The sequence below is a fragment of the Mustela erminea genome, chromosome 5 (assembly GCF_009829155.1).
Source record: "Mustela erminea isolate mMusErm1 chromosome 5, mMusErm1.Pri, whole genome shotgun sequence".
Lineage (NCBI taxonomy): Eukaryota > Metazoa > Chordata > Mammalia > Carnivora > Mustelidae > Mustela > Mustela erminea.
Window position 1 is genome coordinate 64,309,552 of NC_045618.1, and position 20,949 is coordinate 64,330,500.

The 20,949-nt window shown below is 38.9% G+C and overlaps 1 protein-coding gene across 1 annotated transcript in view; it reads left to right on the forward strand.

Moving 5' to 3' along the window:
* The window catches only part of WDR76 (WD repeat domain 76), a 62,710-nt gene that overhangs the window by 2,570 nt on the left and 39,191 nt on the right, over positions 1-20,949 (forward strand). Inside the window, 3 exon segments of the mRNA XM_032343540.1 lie at positions 231-641; positions 12,024-12,116; positions 13,764-13,819. Coding sequence (XP_032199431.1) covers positions 231-641; positions 12,024-12,116; positions 13,764-13,819 — 560 coding nt within the window.

The following is a 20,949-nucleotide window of genomic DNA, read 5'->3' on the forward strand; positions in this document are numbered from 1 at the left end:
GGTTAGCAGAGTTCTGGGTAAAAAATACACCCAGTATAATAAATACTTCAATTCAGGTTAATGAGTTAAGTATCTAGATTTTGGTGGGGGGAAAAGTTTGTTTACAGGCTATCACTTTGGATTTATGTTTTTGTTCTGAAATAGGAATTAGATTTATTTATACAGGCCTGTAAGAGGAGGCATAGGACCTGGAATTCTAATGCTCTCTTTTCTTTTTTTGGCCTGAATAGGTGAATGAGTATAAAGAAAATCAAAACATCACTTGTGTATCTCTGAGACCAGTACAGACTACAGTTTTAGGAAAAACACCTAAGGTGTATCTTGTTCCCTTTTCACTCAGTAATTACAAACCAGGCCAATTTAAGCCCCCTAAGTCCCTATTGGATAAGGATTTTAACAATGAAGTTGCATGTAAGAAATGTAAGAAGACTGAAATAAGGAAAACTTGCAAAAGGATTTTAACTCCAAGGATGGAAGGCACATCTTCCAAGGCAGAATCCACTCTGCAAAAATCATCCTTAGATGTTTATACTGAAAGTAACAAGCGACAATACAATAGCACTTCGGATACAGTGATTGTCAGTGTTGATATGGAAAGCAGTCACGATCTAGACAGTGATGAAGATACCACACCAGGCTTGGTAAGAATTTAATTACTAGCTTATTCAAATTTTTCTTATTTTAAAGTTTGAAATTCTGATAAGCTAAGGTTATCCAGGGTTCATGTATGTTTAATTGAAATTTTATTTTTTAAATGTTGAACACACAACTTCCTTGCTTAATTTTGCTCTTGGTTTTGATTTGTCAAGGAGAGGATTGACTTAATCTTTTTTTTTTTAAAAGATTTTATTTGTTTATTTGACAAATAGAGAGTGTACAAGTAGGGGGAGCAACAGGGAGAGGGAGAAGCAGGCCCCCTCCTCAGTAGGGAGCCTGATGTGGGGCTTGATTTCAGGATCCTGGGATCATGACCTAGGCTGAAGGCAGATGCTTAACCCACTGAGCCACCCAGGCATTCCTAATCTTCATTCTGTTTACCTTTTTTTCCTCTCAGTTTCTTGTGGATATTTTTTTTCAAGATTTTATTTATTTATTTGACAGAAAGAGATCACAAGTAGACAAAGTCAGGCAGAGATGGGGAAGTAGGCTCCCTGCCGAGCAGAGAGCCGGAAGCGGGGCTCTATCCCAGAGCCCTGAGATCGTGACCTGAGCGGAAGGCAGAGACTTAACCCACTGAGCCACCCAGGTGCCCCTCTTATGGATATTTTTGAATTTACATATACTTTATGGTGTCTTGCTCACCTTTACATATTTATGCACAATGTGCCGGAAGATGTGAGACATACAGCATTTGAGTGACCCTTGATATGAAGGTAGGAAAATCATCATTAATTGCTTATGATAGCTGAATAATGGTTCCTCTAAATACAAAGAGGAGAAATATGGAGTAGAGAAGATACATGAGAAACACTTGTTAGTTTTATTGAAGATAATAGTTTGAATCAGTTTAAGAAATTAAGCGTCTAATTTTTGGATTTCTGTTGCTTACCAGGAATTTTATACTTCATTTAAAGTGACAGATTTTTGTGCAAGATAAGATAAAACCGTATCACATGTCAAAATGGAGCAGAAAATGATGATAGGGGAAAGGAAGATAGGATAATTCTGGTGGTGTTCTTTTGAAATAGGGATTCAATTTATGCTTTACTGTCTCAGGTAAGAACTAGGACTGCTGGTGGGACAGTATAGGTCAGTCATTACTGCATTGTACTGGGGTTGAAAGCCTAGGTTTTAGATGTGGCTACTTCTAAGAAACCTTGTGTTTTTAAGCATATCACTCTGTAGTGAGGAGATTGAATAAGATCAGCGCTTCTCAGACTCCAGCCTGTATCAGAATTTCCTGGAGGGTTTTTATTTTTTTATTTTATTTTTTTTAAATTTGATTTTATTTTTTTCCCAGTGTTCCAAAATTCATTGTTTATGCACCACATCCAGTGCTCCATGCAGTAACGTGCCCTCCATAATACCCACCACCAGGCTCACCCAATCCCCTACCTGCTCCCCTCCAAAACCCTCATTTTGTTTCTCAAGAGTCCACAGTATCTCATGGTTTGTCTCCCCCTCCTGGAGGGTTTTTAAAACTTCATTGCAGGATTCTACCACTAGAGATTCTGATTCAGAAGTTTTGGAGTGGGGTAAAGAATTGGCATGTCTTGGGACGCCTGGGTGGCTCAGTTGGTTAAGCAGCTGCCTTCGGCTCAGGTCATGATCCCAGCGTCCTGGGATCGAGTCCCACATCGGGCCCCTTGCTCATCAGGGAGCCTGCTTCTCCCTCTGCCTCTGTCTGCCATTCTGTCTGCCTGTGCTTGCTCTTCTCTCTCTCTGATAAATAAATAAAATCTTAAAAAAAATAAAAAAATAAAAAAATAAACTAAATAAAACAATTTAAAAAAAAAAAAGAATTGGCATGTCCAGAGCGCCTGGGTGGCTCAGTGGGTTAGGCCGCTGCCTTCGGCTCGGGTCATGATCCCAGGGTCCTGGGATCGAGTCCCACGTCGGGCTCTCTGCTCAGCAGGAAGCCTGCTTCCCTCTCTCTCTCTCTGCCTGGCTCTCCATCTACTTGTGATTTCTCTCTGTCAAATAAATAAATAAAATCTTAAAAAAAAAAAAAAAAAAAAAAAGAATTGGCATGTCCAACATAGTTTCCTAGAGATGCTGGTGTTGTTGGTCTGGAACGTCATTTTGAGAACCACTAGATTAGATTATCTGTTTGGCCTCTTCGACTATATGATTCTGAGTATATGAGGCTAGTGTGAAGTAGATTTTATTTTTTAAGGTTTATTTAAAATTAAAAAAAATTTTTTTTTTAAATTTCTGTTACAGTCAACATAAAATGTTACATTAGTTTTAGGTGTACCATATAGTGATTCAGCAATTCTGTACACTACTCAGTGTTCATCATGGTAAGTGTACTCTTAATCCCCTTCCCTTCACCTATTTCACGCATCCCCCCCACCCACCTCTTCTCAGGCAGCCATCTGTTTTCTATAGTTAAGAATCTGTTTCTTGGGTTTTCTCTCTCTCTTTTTTCCCTTTGCTTATTTGTTTTGTTTCTTAAATTCCATATATGAGTGAAATCATACGGTACTTACCTTTATCTGACTGATTATACTTAGAGTCTTAGATTCTCAAGCTCCATCCATGTTGTTGCAAATGGTAAGATTTCATTCTTTTTCGTGGCTGGATAATATTCCATTGTATATATGGATACACACACACACTCTGTACCTTTTTTTTTTCTTCAAGATTTTTATTATCTTTAAGTAATTTCTATACCCAATGTGGGGCTCAAACTTAAAACCACAAGATCAAGAGACACATACTATACTAACTGAGCCGTCCAGTCACTCCCCAGATCTTCTCTGTCCTTTCATATATTGATATTTTAGTTTGATCTAAGGAAGCACGGTCAGAAGTTAGAACATTAGGAATTAAAGTACTGAAATTAATCAAGCAGAGTCATACATGCCCAGCATATATTTAAATTGAAGGTTTTAAGCTGAAGGTTCTAGCATCTTTTTTTTTTTTTAATTAAGATTTTATTTATTTATTTGTCAGAGAGAGAGAGAGAGGGCACAAGCAGGGGGAGTGGCAGACAGAGGGAGAAGCAGACTCCTTGCTGAGCAAAGAGCCAGATGCAGGACTTGATTTTAGGACCCTAGAATCATGACCTCAGGGAAGACAGATGCTTCACCGACTGAGCCAGCCAGGTATCCCAAGGTCTAACATCTTTATGGGACATTTTATTCTTTTTCTTTTCATTAGTTATCTTTTTGGAGCAAAATGACTAAGGCTTTATGGTACCACGCTTTAGAAACTATATATATATATATATTTTAAAAGATTTTATTTATGTATTTGACATAGAGATCACAAGTAGGCAGAGAGGCAGGCAGAGAGAGGGGGAGGCAGGCTCTCTGCTGAGCAGAGAGCCTGACGCGGGGCTCGATCCCCGGACCCTGAGATCATGACCTGAGCCGAAGGCAGAGGCCCAACCCACTGAGCCACCCAGGCACCTGAAACAATATTTTATTTATAAGCTTATTTCTTCCCCAAATGAGGGAAGGCTTTTGTCACATTATAGACAAGTGTCTTTGCCTATAAGTCAAAAATTTTAGGGGCACCTGGGTTGCTCAGGTGATTAAAGCATCTGACTCTTCGTTTCAGCTCAGGTCATGATCTCTTGGAAGGGGAGATTGAGCCCAGCCTCTGGACTCTGTGCTCAGTGGGGAGATGCTTGAGATTCTCTCCTTCTGATCCTCCCCCTACTTGTACTCCCTCTCTAAAATGAATAAATAAATCTTAAAAAAAAAATCTACTGTATCTTCTGGGAAACTTGCTAAATTTTGTCTCCAAGCACTTAAAAAAAAATTTATTTATTTATTTATTTTTAACAGAGAGAGATTGAGAGAGAGGGAGCACAAGCAGGAGGCGCTGCAGGCAGGCAGAGGGAGGGAGAGAAGCAGGCTTCTCGCCAAGCAAGGAGCCCAGTTATGGGGTGTGATCCCAGGACACTAGGATCATGACCTGAGCCGAAGGCTGCCACTTAACCGACTGAACCACCCAGGTGCCCCTTCAAGCACTTTTATTAAGTATTTTAACTTCACAGGGACTCCTGGGTGGTTCAGTCAGTTAAATATCTGCCTTCGGCTCAGGTCATGATCCCAGGATCCTGGGATGGAGTCCCCCAATCTGGCCTTGCTCAATTTCTCCCTTTGCCTGCTGCTCCTCCTTGCTGTGCTCTCTCTCTCTCTCTGACAAATTAATAAATAAAAATCTTTACATTAAAAAAATATTTTAACTTCACAGAGCATTTCTTTCTTTCTTTTTTTTTTTTTTTTAAGATTTTATTATTTGACTGAGAGAGATCACAAGTAGGCAGAGAGGCAGGCAGAGAGAGAGAGGGGGAAGTAGGCTCCCTGCTGAGCAGAGCATGGGATGCGGGGCTAGATCTCAGGACCCTGGGATCATGACCTGAGCCAAAGGCAGAGGCTTAACCCACTGAGCCACCCAGGCAGCCCTCACAGAGCATTTCTTAAGAGTTTTAAGTTTTGAGAACAGTTTGGGCTTAAGAAGAGTTGCAAAAATGGTAGAGAATTCTGATACTTCTTTCACCTGCTTCCTCTTGTGTTAATATCATACATAACTGTAGAATGCTTACCAAACTAAGAAATTAACCTTGTTACAATAATATTAACTACAGTACAGAATTTATTAGGATTTCACCATTTTTTTTTTTTAAACTAATGCCCTTACTCTGTTCCAGTATTTAGTCTAGGATTGCACAGTGCATTTAATAGCCATGTTTGTGTAGTCTCCTCTAATCTGTGACAGTTCCTCAGTCGTTCATGACCTTGGCACTTCTGAAGAGTACTGAATAGTTATTTTGTGTAATGTTCCTCAATTTGGGTTTTTCTGCTATTTTCTCATACTTAGATTAAGGTTTTGCATTTTTTGGGAGGAGTACTACAGAAGTGAATGTACCCTCCTTGGCTAAGGTGGTCTTTGTCAGGATTCTCCAATGGAAACAATATTTTCCTCTTCGTAATTAGTAAATATTTTGAGGGAGATACTTTGAGATTATGCATATATCTAGTTTCTGTCATCAAGCATATATTTATTTTTTTAATTGAGATAAAATTCACATAACATAAAATTTGCTATTTAAAAGCATACAGTTTGGTAGTTTTTAGTATATATATGAGATTGTAAAATCATCCCTGCTATCCAGTTTCAGAACATTTTTTTCACTATGAAAAGAAACCTGTACCCATTAGCAGTGACTACCAACTCCTTCACTTCCTTAACCCAGCCCTGGAAACCATAAATCTACTTTCTTTCTCTATAGATTTGCCTATTCCACACATTTCATATAATTGGAATCATATGATATGTAGCTTCTTGCATCTGTCTTTGACTTAGCATAATGTTTTCAGGGTTCATTCATGTTGTAGTATGTACTTGATTCCTTTTCATGTGACTAATATTCCATTGTACGGCTCTACCACATTTTGTTTATCCATTCATCAGTTGGTGAACATTTGGGTTGTTCCCACTTTTTTGCTGTTATTAATATTGCTGCCACAAACTTTTGCTGATGTGTTTTGCTGAACATATGTTTCCCGTTATTTTAGGTATATACCCAGGTGTGAAATTGCTGGGTCATATGATCAACTGTGTTTAACTTATTGAGAAACTGTCAAATTGTTTACCAGACTGACTGCATCATTTTTACATACCAGTAGCAATGCATGAAGAATTTACTTCCTTGATACCTTTGCCAATACTTGTTATTTATCTTTCCTAAAAATTGAAAAAAGTTGATCGTAAAATACACAATATAAAATTTGGCACCTTAACCATTTTTAAAGGTACAGTGTAGTACTTTATGTTGTTTATTTATATTATTGTGAGACCAATCTCCAAAATCCCTTTCATCTTGAAAAACTGAAACTCTGTGCCATTAAATAACTTCCCATTTCAATCCTCCTGCCATCCCCTGGCAGCTACCATTTTACTTTGTGTCTCTTTGAATTTGACTAGAATAGGTACCTCATAAAAGTGGAATCATGGTATTTGTCTTTTTGTGACTGGTTTATTTCATTTAACATAATGTCCTTAATTATTCATATTTTTTTAATTAAAAATTTTGGAGGGACATAGGGGCAGAGGGAGAGGGAGAAAGAGAATCTTAAGCAGGCTCCATGCTCAACAATGGAGCCTGACCCAGTCTCAATCTCATAACTCTTAAGATCCTGAGCTGAAATCAAGAAGTCAGATGCTTAAATGACTAAGCCACCCAGGCACCCCCCACCCCAGTATTTTTTTTTTTTAAATTGAGTAAATTCTAGGGCCAATGAGCCAGCCAGGTGCTCCTTGTCTTTTTGATTATAACCATTTTAGTGGATGTGATGTGGTGTCTCACTATGGTTTTGATTTTTGTTTTTCTAATGATCAGTAATGTTGAGCATTTTTACATGTACTTATTGGCCATTTGTGTTTTGGGGAAATATCTTTTCGAGCCCTTTGCCATTTGGAAAATTAAATTGTAACTTTGTTTTGAATTATAAGCGTTCTTTATATATTCTGGACACTAGACCCTTATTAGATATATCACTTGCAAGTATTTTCTCCCATTTTTTATACTTTATTTTCATGTACTTGATAATGTCCTTTGACATACAAAAGTTGTTAATGATTTTATTTCTTTAAAAATTTATTTATATAGGGGGGGCCCGGATGGTTCAGTAGGTTAAAGCCTCTGCCTTTGGCTCAGATCATGATCTCATGGTCCTGGGATCGAACCTAACATGGGGCTCTCTGCTCGGTAGAGAGCCTGCTTCTCCCCCCTCCCCCTACCGCCTGCTTCCCGGCATACTTGTGGTCTATTTTATTTATTTATTCAAGATAGCACGAGAGAGAGAGTGACCGCGCGTGTGCGCAAGTGGAGGGAGAGTTAGAGGAAGAGGGAAAAGTAGACTCCCCACTGAACAGGGAGCCCCATGTGGGGCTTGATCCCAGACCCCAGGATCATGACCCAAGCTGAAGGCAGACACTTAATCAACTGAGCCACCCAGGCACCCCAAAAGTTGTTAATTTAAATTTATTTATTTATTTATTTTGAGAGAGCGCACTCACACATGTGAGCGTGGGAGGGAGGATGTGGCAGAGGCAGAGAGAGATCTCAGGCAGAGAGATCTGTGCCTCCATGTGGAGGCACAGAGCTGGAAGGGGCGCTCTATGTCACAACTGTGAGATCATGACCTGAGCCAAGATGGAGTTAGATGTTCAACCGACAGAGCTCTGCTATTATGAATGGTGTTGTTTTCTTAAAATCATTTTCTGATTGTTCATTGTTAGTGTATAGACATATAGCTGATTTTTTAAAAAGATTTTATTTATTTTTTTGACAGAGATCACAAGTAGGCAGAGAGGCAGGGAGGCGGGGGTGGGGAGCAGACTCCCTGCTGAGCAGAGGGCCGGAGATGCAGTTGCCGGTGCAGATCCCAGGACCCTGAGATCATGACCTGAGCTGAAGGTAGAGGCTTAACCCAATGAGCCACTCAGGTGCCCCTTTATAGCCGATTTTTGTATATTGATCTTGTATCTTGGAACTTCGCTGAGGTTGCTTATTAGTTTTTCGTGTGAATTCGTAAGTGTTTTCTATACATAAGATCCATGTTTTGGCAATAAAGATAGTTTTATTTCTTCCTTTTCAGTCTGGGTTTTTTTGTTTGTTTGTTTTTAAAAGATTTTCTTTATTGCTTTGAGAGACAGTAAGAGAGGGAACATAAGCAGGGCAAGTGGGAGGGGGAGAAGCAGGCTTCCTGTGGAGCAGGGAGCCCAACGCAGGGCTTGATCCTAGGACCCTGAGATCATGATATGAGCTGAAGGCAGATGCTTAACGACTGAGCCACCCAGGATTCCCTCAGTCTGAATGTTTTTTAATATTATTTTTTTTCTAGTCATCCTGTCCTGATTGTCCTAGAATCTCTAGTATACTGTTGAATAGAAATAGCAAAAGCAGACATATTTTCTTGTTCCTGAGCATTAGGGGAAAAGCTTTCAGTCTTTCGCTATTAAGTATGTTGTTAGCTGTGAGAAACATCTGTTTTCAGAAAGTCTTTATCTCTAAGTAATTATAGATGTATAACAATTGGCAGAAATAGTACAGAGAGGTATCATGTACCTTTCACCCACTTTTTCCCTGTGGATACATCTTATATAACTATATCACAGTATCATAATGGGGAAATTCACATCATACAAGGCATGTGTATAATTCTTTGTCACTTTATCACATGTTGATTACTGTAACTACCACCATAATCAAGATACAGAAATATTCCATCTCCACAAAAATTTCCCTTGGGCTCTTTCTTTTTTTAAATTTAAGTAGGGTCCAGTGTGGGGTTTGAACTCACTACCTTAAGATCAGGGGTTGCATGCTCTAGGGACTGAGCCATCCGGGCACCCTAAGATACTTCTTTGTAGTTAGGCCTATAGCCCTCCCTCTCACTCTTCTTAGGCCCTGGCAACTGCTAATTTGTTTTTTATCTCTACAATTTTGTCATTTTGAGAATGTTAGGTAAATGGATTCATACATTTTGTGAATTTTTGGCATCAGGCAAGTTTTAAATTCAGGTTACTTTGATTTTTTAAAAAACACATTACCCCTTGTTTTATGGATACAGTAACTTCTTAAGTGTTTCTGAAGATAATGAAGTTTTAAAAAAATGTTTATTTGCTATATATGTTTACTTCGAGAGCCCACTTCTTCTGAGGTGGTTTGCTTGGTCTTCCTGTTACGTGTTGCAAGTTTTTGAGAGGTGGGTGATGGGTAAAAAATGGTTTGAATTACACATACCACTTAAAAATACTGATTATTTTTCTTAGTTTTCTTAGGTAAGTATAATCAGTTAGGGGCGCCTGGGTGGCTCAGTGGGTTAAGCCGCTGCCTTCTGCTCGGGTCATGATCTCAGGGTCCTGGGATCGAGTCCCACATCGGGCTCTCTGCTCAGCAGGGAGCCTGCTTCCTCCTCTCTCTCTGCCTGCCTCTCTGCCTACTTGTGATCTCTGTCTGTCAAATAAATAAATAAAATCTTAAAAAAAAAATACTGATTATTTTTCTTAGTTTTCTTAATTGTTTCTTTGGTAAGTATAATCATTTAATTTTGTTTCTTTGATTTTAAAATAGAATCTTATGAAGTCCTTGATGATGGTGGTGGTGCTGTTTTTCCCTGAAAAGCATTTGTAAAGGCAATGACACAATAAAATTTTTACCTTTACTGCTGCTGTTATTTTGTGTGTGTGAGGAATATTTTTTATTTTGGTCAAAGTAATACATACATGTACATCCACATATAAGTCATACAACCCCACAATTGTATGTGTATATGTATTCACACAGAAAGGTAGTTCCATATGTGCACACATACATATTCAGAAACAAATCAGAACACTCAGCAATTTCTGCCACATAACTTTTCTGTTTGTGATTGGTGCTGCCCAGTAGACAAATTATACTTTGACCCTTTTTAGCTTTTATCCCTTCAGTATTATCTGTTGATTTAATATGGAAGATGAGGACTTGTTTCATTCATGCTATACCTTATACACATATGTGCCTACCCACTCCTTCCCTTTCTCACATCCTTACTCGGTATAGCCTAATCTCTAGCAGAGTTGTAACAGAATTTTTATGGCTTCATATATCTATATGGTTTTTTTCATGAAACATTTCCTGAGCACCTCCATCTTATTTCATTCTGGATTGTTTAACCCTTTCTTGGCCTGCCTTTTACCATTTTCCTTTGGATTTCTTTTATCATTCCTGATCTGGAACTTCTGTACCCTGGATACTCTCTTGGATCTTTTTTTAAAGTTGATTCTCTTGGGGTACCTGGGTGGCTCAGTGGGTTAAGCCTCTGCCTTCAGCTGAGGTCATGATCCCAGGGACCTTGGATCAAGCCCCGGCATCGGGCTCTCAGCTCGGCAGGGAGCCTGCTTCCCCCTCTCTCTGCCTGCCTCTCTCCCGACTTGTGATCTCTGTCTGTTAAATAAATAAATAAAATCTTTAAAAAAAATAAAGTTTATTCTCTTATTTTGAAGTGCAGCTCATAACTTCCTGAGAAAAGGTGTAGGAGAGGTAATTTACGTGTCTGAAAAGTGTTTATGCTGTACATTTGATTGATAGCTTAACTGGGTTTAGAATTGTAAGTTGAAAGTGATTTTTCCTTAAAATTTTAAATACACTCTTTCATTGTCGTCTAGCTCCCCTCAGTATTGAGAAGTGACATTCTGATTCTTGTTTCTTCATGATTTTTTTTTAAAGGTTTTATTTATTTATTTGACAGAGAGAGAGCACAAGTAGGCAGAGAGGCAGGCAGAGAGAGAGGGGGAAACCGGCATCCCGCTGAGCAGAAAGCGTGATGTGGAGCTCAGTTCCAGGATCCTGAGATCATGACTTGAGCCGAAGGCAGAGGCTTAACCCACTGAGCCATCCAGGCGCCCCTCTTCATGATCTTTTACCTTTATCTGCAAACTTTTTTTTTTTTAACCTTAGTTACCTCAGGTGTTAAGAAATTTTGTGATGTGTGTAAGCTTTGATCTTTTTTCATTTGTTGTTCTGCATACTCATTGGGTTCTTTTAATGTGGAAATGCATGTCTTTAGTTTCAAGAAACCTTCTTATATTATTTCTCTAATAACTTTCTCCTCCATTTTCTCTGCTCCTCTTTTTTACCTCTATAACTATTAGTTGGATATTGGACCTCCGAGCTTAATTGTCTGGTTTTATTGTCTTTTCTGCCTGTGCCTATATCTCTGTTGTTGTTGTTGTTTCTTTTTTTTATTTTAAAGATCTTGTTTATTTATTTGACAGACAAAGATCACAAGTAGGCAGAGAGGGAGGTGCGGAGCGGGGTGGGAGGGTTGGGGGGGCAGAAGCAGGCTCCCTGCCGAGCAGAGAGCCCAGTTGGGGGCTCAATCCCAGGACCCTGGGATCATGACCAGTGCCGAAGGCAGAGGTTTTAACCCACTGAGCCACCCAGGCGCGCCTGTTGTTCTTTTATCTAAGTTTCCTTAACTCATTGAATGAATTTAAAATTTTATGTTACTGATTTCTCTTTTTGTTTAATAAAAAGATAACTGTGAGTAATGGTACGATTTATGACCAATAGGAAATAATTTGCTTTTAGGATATATTACTTGACTTCTGCTCTGTCCCTTGTTATTTAATTGGGAAGCCATGTAGATACTTTGTGATTATCCCAAATTCAAACTCTTACATTTGGTATCCAGTGCAGCAAAGATTGTGTGCAAATTGGTAAGAAAGCATGTAATGAATAAAGCAGGTACTATTTGAAGGAAAGTATACATTTGAGAATTCAACACCTAGTTTTTTGAGGTGCTTTCCTGTGGATCATGCAAAGTAACAGAATTTTTTTTGGTGTAATTTCATAGGATGAATTTTCAGGATTGTCACCGTATGAAAGGAAGAGACTGAAGAACATATCAGAAAATGCAAACTTTTTTGCTTCTCTTCAGTTGTCTGAGGTTTGTGTGGAATTTCTAATTAAGAGCAAGATGCCATTCCTCTTGCCCATAGGTCAATAAAATACTCATAGTATCAGGTTTCATATATTAGAGAAGGGAGGGTGAAATTAGGACTGAGTTTTGTGTTTAGTAAGAGGAGGTTACCATATTTTATTGATTCTAATTTTTTTCGTTTTAATGCTTTTGAAATTGACATCTTGAAACTGTAACTGGCAGCTCTTCCTTTTGTTGGTGCATAAGATAATGGTGTCTTATGAAAGGTTATCTTGGATTCAGGGGAACAGTGTATGTTCCAAGTGGTTGCCTCCTCTAAAGGATAAAGGGGAAATAGGAGGAATGGGTTGAGGGATGTGTGGTAGAGGAGAGGACAAGCCTTCTCCCCCTCCCCCAATCCTTTTTTTCCCTAAGATTTATTTATTTATTTGAGAGGGGGAGAGAGCATGAGTGGAAGTGGGGGAAAGGGCAAAGAGAGAGGGACAAGCAGACTTCCTGTTGAGCAGGGAACCCTGGGATTATGACCTAAACTGAAGGCAGACACTTAACTAGCTGAACCACGCATGCGCCCGTCTTTTTTTTAAATCTTAAAGAATAGATGAAAATATGCTTTGTATAGTGAGCTTTAAGGATAAATGGCCAGGGGCACCTGGGTGGCTCAGTTGGTTGTGCGTCTGCCTTTGGCTTGGGTCGTGATCCCAGGATCCTGGGCTGGATCCCCACGTCAGGCTCCCTGCTCAGCAGAGAGCTTGCTTCCTCTCCCTCTGTCTGCCACTGCCCCTGCTTGTGTTCTCTCCATCAGATAAATAAATAAGAGCTTTCAAAAATGGTAATAAATTCAGAATCTTAAAAAAAAGGATAAATGGCCAATGTATGGTAATGTTTTATAATCATAACTAAATGTGTAATTTACATTATGTCTTCACACTGTGGGTGAAACTTCTGTGTGTGAGATCACCCTGGGTGAGGTAGCCTTTCAGGAAGGTGTGTGATATTTTCCTTCAAAAGGTAACAAGCCCTTGGCTTTATTAAATAATTACTTGATATCTTTGATTACACATTCTCAAATATTCAGCATGTGTTTGCATCTTGAGGGAAAGGTGGGTAACTTAATATAAGGGACTAAATTGTTAGTTACTAGAAGTTGAAAAGTCATCAGAAATTTAAACAAAGTATCTCTGATTTTGATTTTAGTTACCAGAAATTATGATTTGATTTATAGAAGTGTAATACAGCTTTTCTGGAAAATATCAAAATAGAATTGCCTATAGCAGAAGTTAAACTGTCATGTTTTAATTCATGATAGTATATTTGATTAAATGTTTTAATGTTCAATCATGTAAACTCATTAGCAACCTGGTCCAAGGTATCAGAATGTAAATACAATGTGGGGCTTGAACTCTTGACCCTGAGGTCAAGACCTGAGCCCAGATCAAGTCTAATGTTTAACCGAGTCCTCCAGTTCTTTAGATGTTATTATTTACTTACTTTTATTATTCATGGTTTATTTGTCTCATGTCTGTTACCAAGAGCAGGTATTATATCTTAAGGATCTTTATTTCCTATATAGATCTTAGTTCAGTGTTGATAAAACAGCTTACTTAATATTTTATAAGGTAGTATCTTTCCATGTATGTTTTGTATATTTTGCAGTCAGCTGCAAGGCTCCGTGAAATGATAAAAAAGAGGCAGCCTCCTGAATCCAAAAGGTAAAAGATTTGGTTTACAGTGCTTATACCATGATGTATTACTGAGTTATTTATAATTTGAAAAAATTGTTACCATGGTAAAATAATAGAAACTGTAATCTTAAACTTGTTGTTTCACATCTTCACGAGCATTTGCTGTTGTTAGTGTTCTGGATTTTGGCCCTTCTAATAAATATGTATTGGTATATCTCATTGTTCTTTTAATTTCTGTTTCTCTGATAATATGAGGTAGAGCATTTTTTTATATGCTTATTGCTATCTGTATATTACTTTGGTGAACTATCTGTTAAGATCTTTGGCTCATTTTTTAATTAAGTTGTTTGTTTTTTATTATTTTAAGTTTTAAGAGTTCTTTGTATATTTTGGATAACAGTCCTTTATCAGATGTGCAAATATTTACTCCCAGTCTGTGGCTTGTTTTCTCATCTCTTGACAGTGTCTTTTGCAGAACAGAAGTTTTTAATTTTAATGAAGTTTACTTCATCAATTTTTTCTGTCATGGATTGTGTTTTTGGTGTTTTATTCCAAAAACCATTGGTATACCCAAGGTCACCTAGATTTTCGATTCTACAAGTTTTATAGTATTGCATTTTACATTAGATTTGTGATCTCTTTTGGGTTAATTTTGTGATGGAGGTAAAGCTGTGTCTAGATTGATTATTTATTTATTTATTTTTTGGGGAAGAGATGAGTGAGAGAGACAGAGTGAGCATGAGCCAGGGAAGAGGCAGAGGGAGGAAGAAGCAGGCTCCCCGCTAAGCAGGGAGCCTGATGCAGGGCTTGATGATCGTGACCTGAGCCAAAGGCAGACGCTTAACTGACTGAGCCACCCAGGTGCCCCTAGATTGATACTTTTTTTAAAAAATGTGGTTGTCCATTTGTTCTAGCACCATTTGTTGAAAAGATTTTCTACATAGACTATCATGTCATCTATGAGCAAATGCAAGCTCTGTTTTTTTTAAGATTTTATTTATTTATTTGATGCAGAGAGAGAGGGCATGAGCGAGCCTAAGCAGGGGGAGTGGCAAGCAGAGGGAAGGGAGAAGCAGGTTTCTAGCTGAGTAAGGAGCATGATGTGGGGCTCGTTCCCAGGATATTTAACCAACAGAGCCACCCATGTGCCCCTGTATATTTTGCAGGTTCCTAGCTGAGTAAGGAGCATGATGTGAGGCTCGATCCCGGGACATTTAACCAACTGAGCCACCCATGTGCCCCTGCAGCTTTTTTTTTTTTTTAATTTAAAAATAATTTAAAGCAAAATGATTTTATGTATTTATTTGAGAGAGAGAGAGAGCATGAGAGGGAAGAAGGTAAGAGGGAGAAGCAGACTCCCCAAGGAGCAGGGAGCCTGATGTGGGACTCCAGGATCATGACCCGAGCCAAAGGCAGTCACCCAACCAACTGAGCCACCCAGGTGTCCCAGCTTTTTTTTTTTTTTAACTTAATAGATTACTGGTTTATTATAAAAGGATATAACTTAGAACAGCTAAAGGAAGAGATGCATAGGGCAGGGCATGGGGAAATGGTATAGAGCGTCCATGTCCTCTCAGAGCACTCTCTCACTGCTATTATTCCAGCACATCCATGTGTTCACCAACCTGGAAACTCTTATTTTTATTTTTTAAAAAAGTATTTATTGAGAGAGTGTGCATGTGAGGAGGGGGAGGGGCAGAGAGAGAGGGAGAGAATCTTAAGTAAGCTCCATGTCCAGTGCAGAGACTGACTTGGGGCTTGTTTTTATGATTCCGAGATTATGACCTGAGCCAAAACCAAGAGCCTGATGCTTAACTGACTGAGCCTCTAGGTGTCCCCAACCTGGAAACTCTTGAACAAATATACTTTTATTTTTTTCATCCAAATCTGTGTACTGTTTCTTTTCTTTTCTTGTCTTATTGCTTTAGCTAGAACTTCCAGCATAAGGTTGAAAAGGAATGGTGAGCGAGGACATCTTATCTTATACCTTATCGGTGGGAAGGCTTGGTGTTTCTCACCATTTAAGTATGACATTAGCTCTAAGTTTTCTGTAGGTACTCTCTGTCAAGTTTGGAAAGTTCCCCTCTACTGAGATTTTTTTTTTTAATCACAAATGGGTGTTAGATTTAGTTAGAAGCCTGTTCTACGTTAGTTGATGGGATCGTGTGATTTTGCTTTTTTAGCCTAATAATGTGATGGATTACATTGAATGATTTTTTGATAGATTACAATAAGTGATTTTTGAGTGTTGAACCAATCTTGCATACCTGGAATATATCCCACTTGGTTGTGGCTTGTAATACTTTTTGTACATTGTTGGGTTCCTTGTACTAATATTTGAGGGTTTTGCATCTGCTCATGAGAGATTATTGGTCTGTAATTTTCTTTTTTATAATATCTTTGGTTTTGGTATTAGGGTCATGCTGACCTTCTAGAATGAGGTAGGTAAGATTCTCTCTGCTTTTATCCTCTAAAAGAGGTTGTAGAGAATTGTTATAATTTCTTTCTTATATGTTTGGTAAAATTCACCAGTGAACCTATGTCAGCCTGGTGCTTTCTGTTTTGGAAGATTATTAATTATTGTATAATTTCCTTAATAGGTGTAAGCCTATTTAGATTATCTATTTCTAATTCAGATTGTGAGTTTAGCAGTTGAGTCTTTTCAAGACTTGTCTTTCATCTAGGTTATCAAATATGTGGGCATAGAGTTGTTCATATCATTCCTTTATTTATTTATTTATTTTTTTATCATTCCTTTATTTTTAATGTCTGTTGGATCCATAGTGAGACCCCTCTTTCCTTTGTGATACTGTTAATTTTTTTTATTAGTTAGCCTTCCCTAGAGGTTTATTGATTTTATTGGTCTTTTTTAAAAAACGATTTTATTTATTTATTTGACACAGAGAGAGCACAAGTAGGCAGAATGGCAGCAGAGGGAGAGAGAGAAGCAGGCTCTCCACTGAGCAGGGATCCCAGTGCTGGGCTCGATCCTAGGACTCCTGGGATCACGACCTGAGCTGAAGGCAGACACTTAACTGATTGAGCCACCTAGGAACCCTGATTTTATTGGTCTTTTTAAATTTAATTTAATTTTTTACTTTTTAAGACTTTATTTATTTGAGAGAGAGTGAGAATGAGAAAGAGCAAGAGAGATCACAGAGGGAGAGGGAGCGAACTTGCTGCTGAGCAGAGAGGACCCTGAGATCATGACCTGAGCCTAGGGCAGATGCTTAACTGGCTGAGCCACCCAGACACCGCTGTTGGTATCTATCTATCAATTAATTAATTAATTAGAGACCAGCCAAGCACAAGCAAGGGGAGGGGCAGAGGGAGAGAGAGAGGATCTCAAGCAGACTCTGGTGAGCATGGAGCTGGACATGGGGCTTGATCTCAAGACCCTGAGATCATGACCTGACCTGAAATCAAAAGTTGGACACTTAAACAACTGATCTACCCACATGCCCCAAATTTTATTGGTGTTTTTGAAGAACTGGCTTTTGGTTTTGCTGATTTACTCCTGCATCACCCTGCCCCCGGTGATTTCCTCTTTTTAATTTTATTGATTTGTTCAACTTTTATTATTTCTTTTCTTTTCCTTTGGATTAATTTGCTCTTCTTTTTCTAGTTTTCCTAAGTTGGAAACTTAGATGATTGATTTTTGACCTTCTTTCCTAATCTGTGGACTCAACTGTTACAAATTTCCCTGTAAGCACTGCTTTCTCTACATCCCACATATTTTATTAGGTTGTGTTTTCATTTTCATTTAGGTAAAAATATTTTTTATATCCTTTTGAGATTTAACAGATTGTTTTCTTCCCCCCCCTTTTTTTTAAACAGATTTTATTTATTTTAATTTTTTTTTTTAAGATTCTGTTTATTTGACAGAGAGAGAGAGATCACAAGTAGGTAGAGAGGCAGGCAGAGAGAGAGGGGGAAGCAAGCTCCCCATCAAGCAGAGAGCCCAATGAGGGGCTTGATCCCCGGACCCCAAGATCATGACCCGAGCCGAAGGCAGAGGCTTAACCCACTGAGCCACCCAGGTGCCCCAAAGATTTTATTTATTTACCTGAGAGAGAGAGAAAGAGGGAGCAGAGCACAAGCAGGGCAGAGGGAGAATCAGACTCCCTGCTGAACAGGGAGCCTGAGGTGTGGCTTGATCCCAGGACCATGGGATCATGACCTGGCCCGAAGGTAGATGTTTAACCAACTGAGCCACCCAGTGCCCTTGTATGTGTTATTTCATTGAATTGGATTGTTCCAATGGATGACCAGGGACTGAGGCTGTATTTTCCAGGGTGGGGTGAGAAGACAAGTTAATTACCTGGAGGATGTTTTAATAACTTGTTTGAAGGGTTGGAGTGGTAGAGAGGACATGAGCCTGAACAGAACTGGGGAGGATTCTATTTCACTTAGCGGTGATCCTTAGAATCATCCCAGTCTCATTCAGGATGCCTTGGGGTCAGTATAATGAGGCACCTGACTGAAAAAGTAATAGAATTCCTCAAGTGGCAGAGAAGAAAACAGGAACTTGGGATTGTCTTGACGAGGGAAACCTAAGTAAGGATGAAAAGATAAGAAAAAAAATGCAAATATACACAAAATGCTTTCATATAATCAGTAATGTGGATGAGTTTTGTTTTGTTTTTTTAAAGATTTTATTTATTTACTTGACAGAAAGTGTGAGCATACACGGGGGAGAAGCAGGCAGAGGGAGAGGGAGAAGCAGGCTCCCTGTCAAGCAGGGGAGCCTGATGAGGATCTCGATGTGAGGGTCATGACCTGTGCCAAAGGCAGATACTTAACCAACTGAGCCATCCAGGCTCCTCAACCCATGTATTATTTGTTGTTTAATTTGTATGTATTTTGGGTTTTCCAGGTATCTTTATCTTACTGACTTCTGGTTTAATTCAGTTGTGTTCTGAGAGCAAACATTGTAAAATTTTCTTCTTTTTAAAATTTCTGTACTTTTAAATTTGTTAAGGTGTGTTTTATGATCTAGAATGTGGTCTGCCTTGGTGAATGTTCCATCTGAGCTTGAGAGGAAATGTGTATTTTGTTTTTGAGATAAAAAAATTTTTAAAAAGATTTTATTTATTTATTCATGAGAGAGAGAGAGGCATAGGCAGAAGCGGGATCCCCATGGAGCAGGGAGCCTGATGTAGGCTCCATCCCAGGACTCTGGGACCGTGACCTGAGCAGAAAGCTGATGCTTAACTCACTGAGCCACCCAGGTACCCTCTCCCCTTTTCTTTTTAACAATTTTTTTTTTAAAGATTTGTATTCTGTTTTTGAATGAATTGGTCTACAGATGTTTGTTTTATCTAGTTTGTGGATGGTATATGTCAAGTTCATCTGTGCCCTTGCTAATTTGCTGCCTGCTGGATCTCTCCATTTATAACAGGGGAGTGTTTAAGTCTTCAACTAAGATAGTAGAGGCACCTATTTCTTTTTGGAATTCTGTTAGTTTTTGCCTTACATAGTTTGATTTTCTGTTGTTAGGTGCATTATGTTATGCTGTCTTGGAGAATTGGACCTTTATCATTATGTAATGCCTTTCTTTATCTCTGATAACTTTCTTTGCTATGAAGTCTGTTCTGTCTGAAATTAATATAGTCACTCCTGCTTTCTTTCCATTTGTCTTAGCATGATCTATTTTTATCCATTCATTTATTTTTAATCTTTATGTGTCTTTATACTTAAAGTAGATTTTTTTTTTGAAGATTTTATTTATTTATTTGACAGACAGAGATCACAAGTAGGCAGAGAGGCAGGCAGAGAAAGGAGGAAGCAGGCTCCCTGCTGACCAGAGAGGCCGAGGTGGGGCTGGATCCCAGGACCCTGGGATCATGACCTGAGCCAAAGGCAGAGGCTTTAACCCACTGAACCACTCAGGTGCCCCTAAAGTAGATTTTTAAAAAATTCTATTTATTTGACAGAGAGAGACACAGTGAGAGAGGGAACAAAGGCTGGAGTAGTGGGAAAGGGAGAAGCAGGCTTCCCGCTAAGCAGGGAGCCTGATGTGGTGTTTGATCCCAGGACCCTGGGATCATGACCTGAGCGTAAAGCAGACACTTAACGACTGAGCCACCCAGGTGCCTGCCCCCAGAAGCTTGCTCTGTCTCTTTAAATTGTGTTATTTGTCTTTCATTGTGCCTTGTAATTTTTTTCTTGATAGCTGGACATGATGTACTAGGAAAAAGGAGCTGTTGTAAATAGGCCTTTAGTAGTTGTGGAAGGGGAGAGAAAGCTGTTCTATAGTCTTGTGATTAGGTCTCAGTCTTTTAGAGAGCCTTTGTTTTCTGAGCTGTGAATTTCATGGTGTTTTATTTTCTTTCCTCCCCTGTTAGGTGGGAGAGGAGGGTAAGAATGGGCTAGAGTTGGGTATTTCCTTTCTCTGACGTTAAACTCTGATAATACCCTAGCAGATTAGGCTCTGGTTAACCAGTTCTGAACAAAGTGCTCTGGTGTATTTCAAAAATGGTTCTTTTCCCCCTCCCACTGTGGGAAGCATGAGGGGATTTTTCTCTGATATTTACTGAAGACCTACTTGAGTTCCTGGTTGTAAATCTCACAAAATACTAGGGGTGAGTCCCCCTTGAGGGTTTATTTTTTTTTAAAGACTTTTTTAGAGCAGTTTCAGTTATACAGCAAAATTGAGAGGAGGGTACAGAGATTTCCTGTATATTCCTCTGCCCCCACACATGCATAATTTTCCCCATTATCAGCACCAGTCAGTGTAGTGTACATTAATTACCAAGGATGAATCTACACTAATGCATCATAATCATCCAAAGTCCATAGTTGGCCTTAGAGTTCACTCTTGGTGTTGTGTGTTGTATGGGTTTGTACAAATGTATAATGATATATATCCATCATTATAATATATAGAGTACTTTTACCACCCTAAAATTCCTCTATGTTCTCTCTTAATCAACTTATCACCCTCAGCTGTGGCAGTTATCTTTTTTGTCTCCATTGTTTTGCCTTTAATAGGAGGCCATGTATTTGCGATCATACAGTATGTAGCCTTTCCAGATTTACTTCCTTCTCTTTGTAATAGACATTTAAGTTTTCTCCATGTCTTTTTATGGCTTGATAGCCTGTTTCTTTTTAGTGCTGAATAATATTCCATGTTTGGATATACCGTACTTTATATA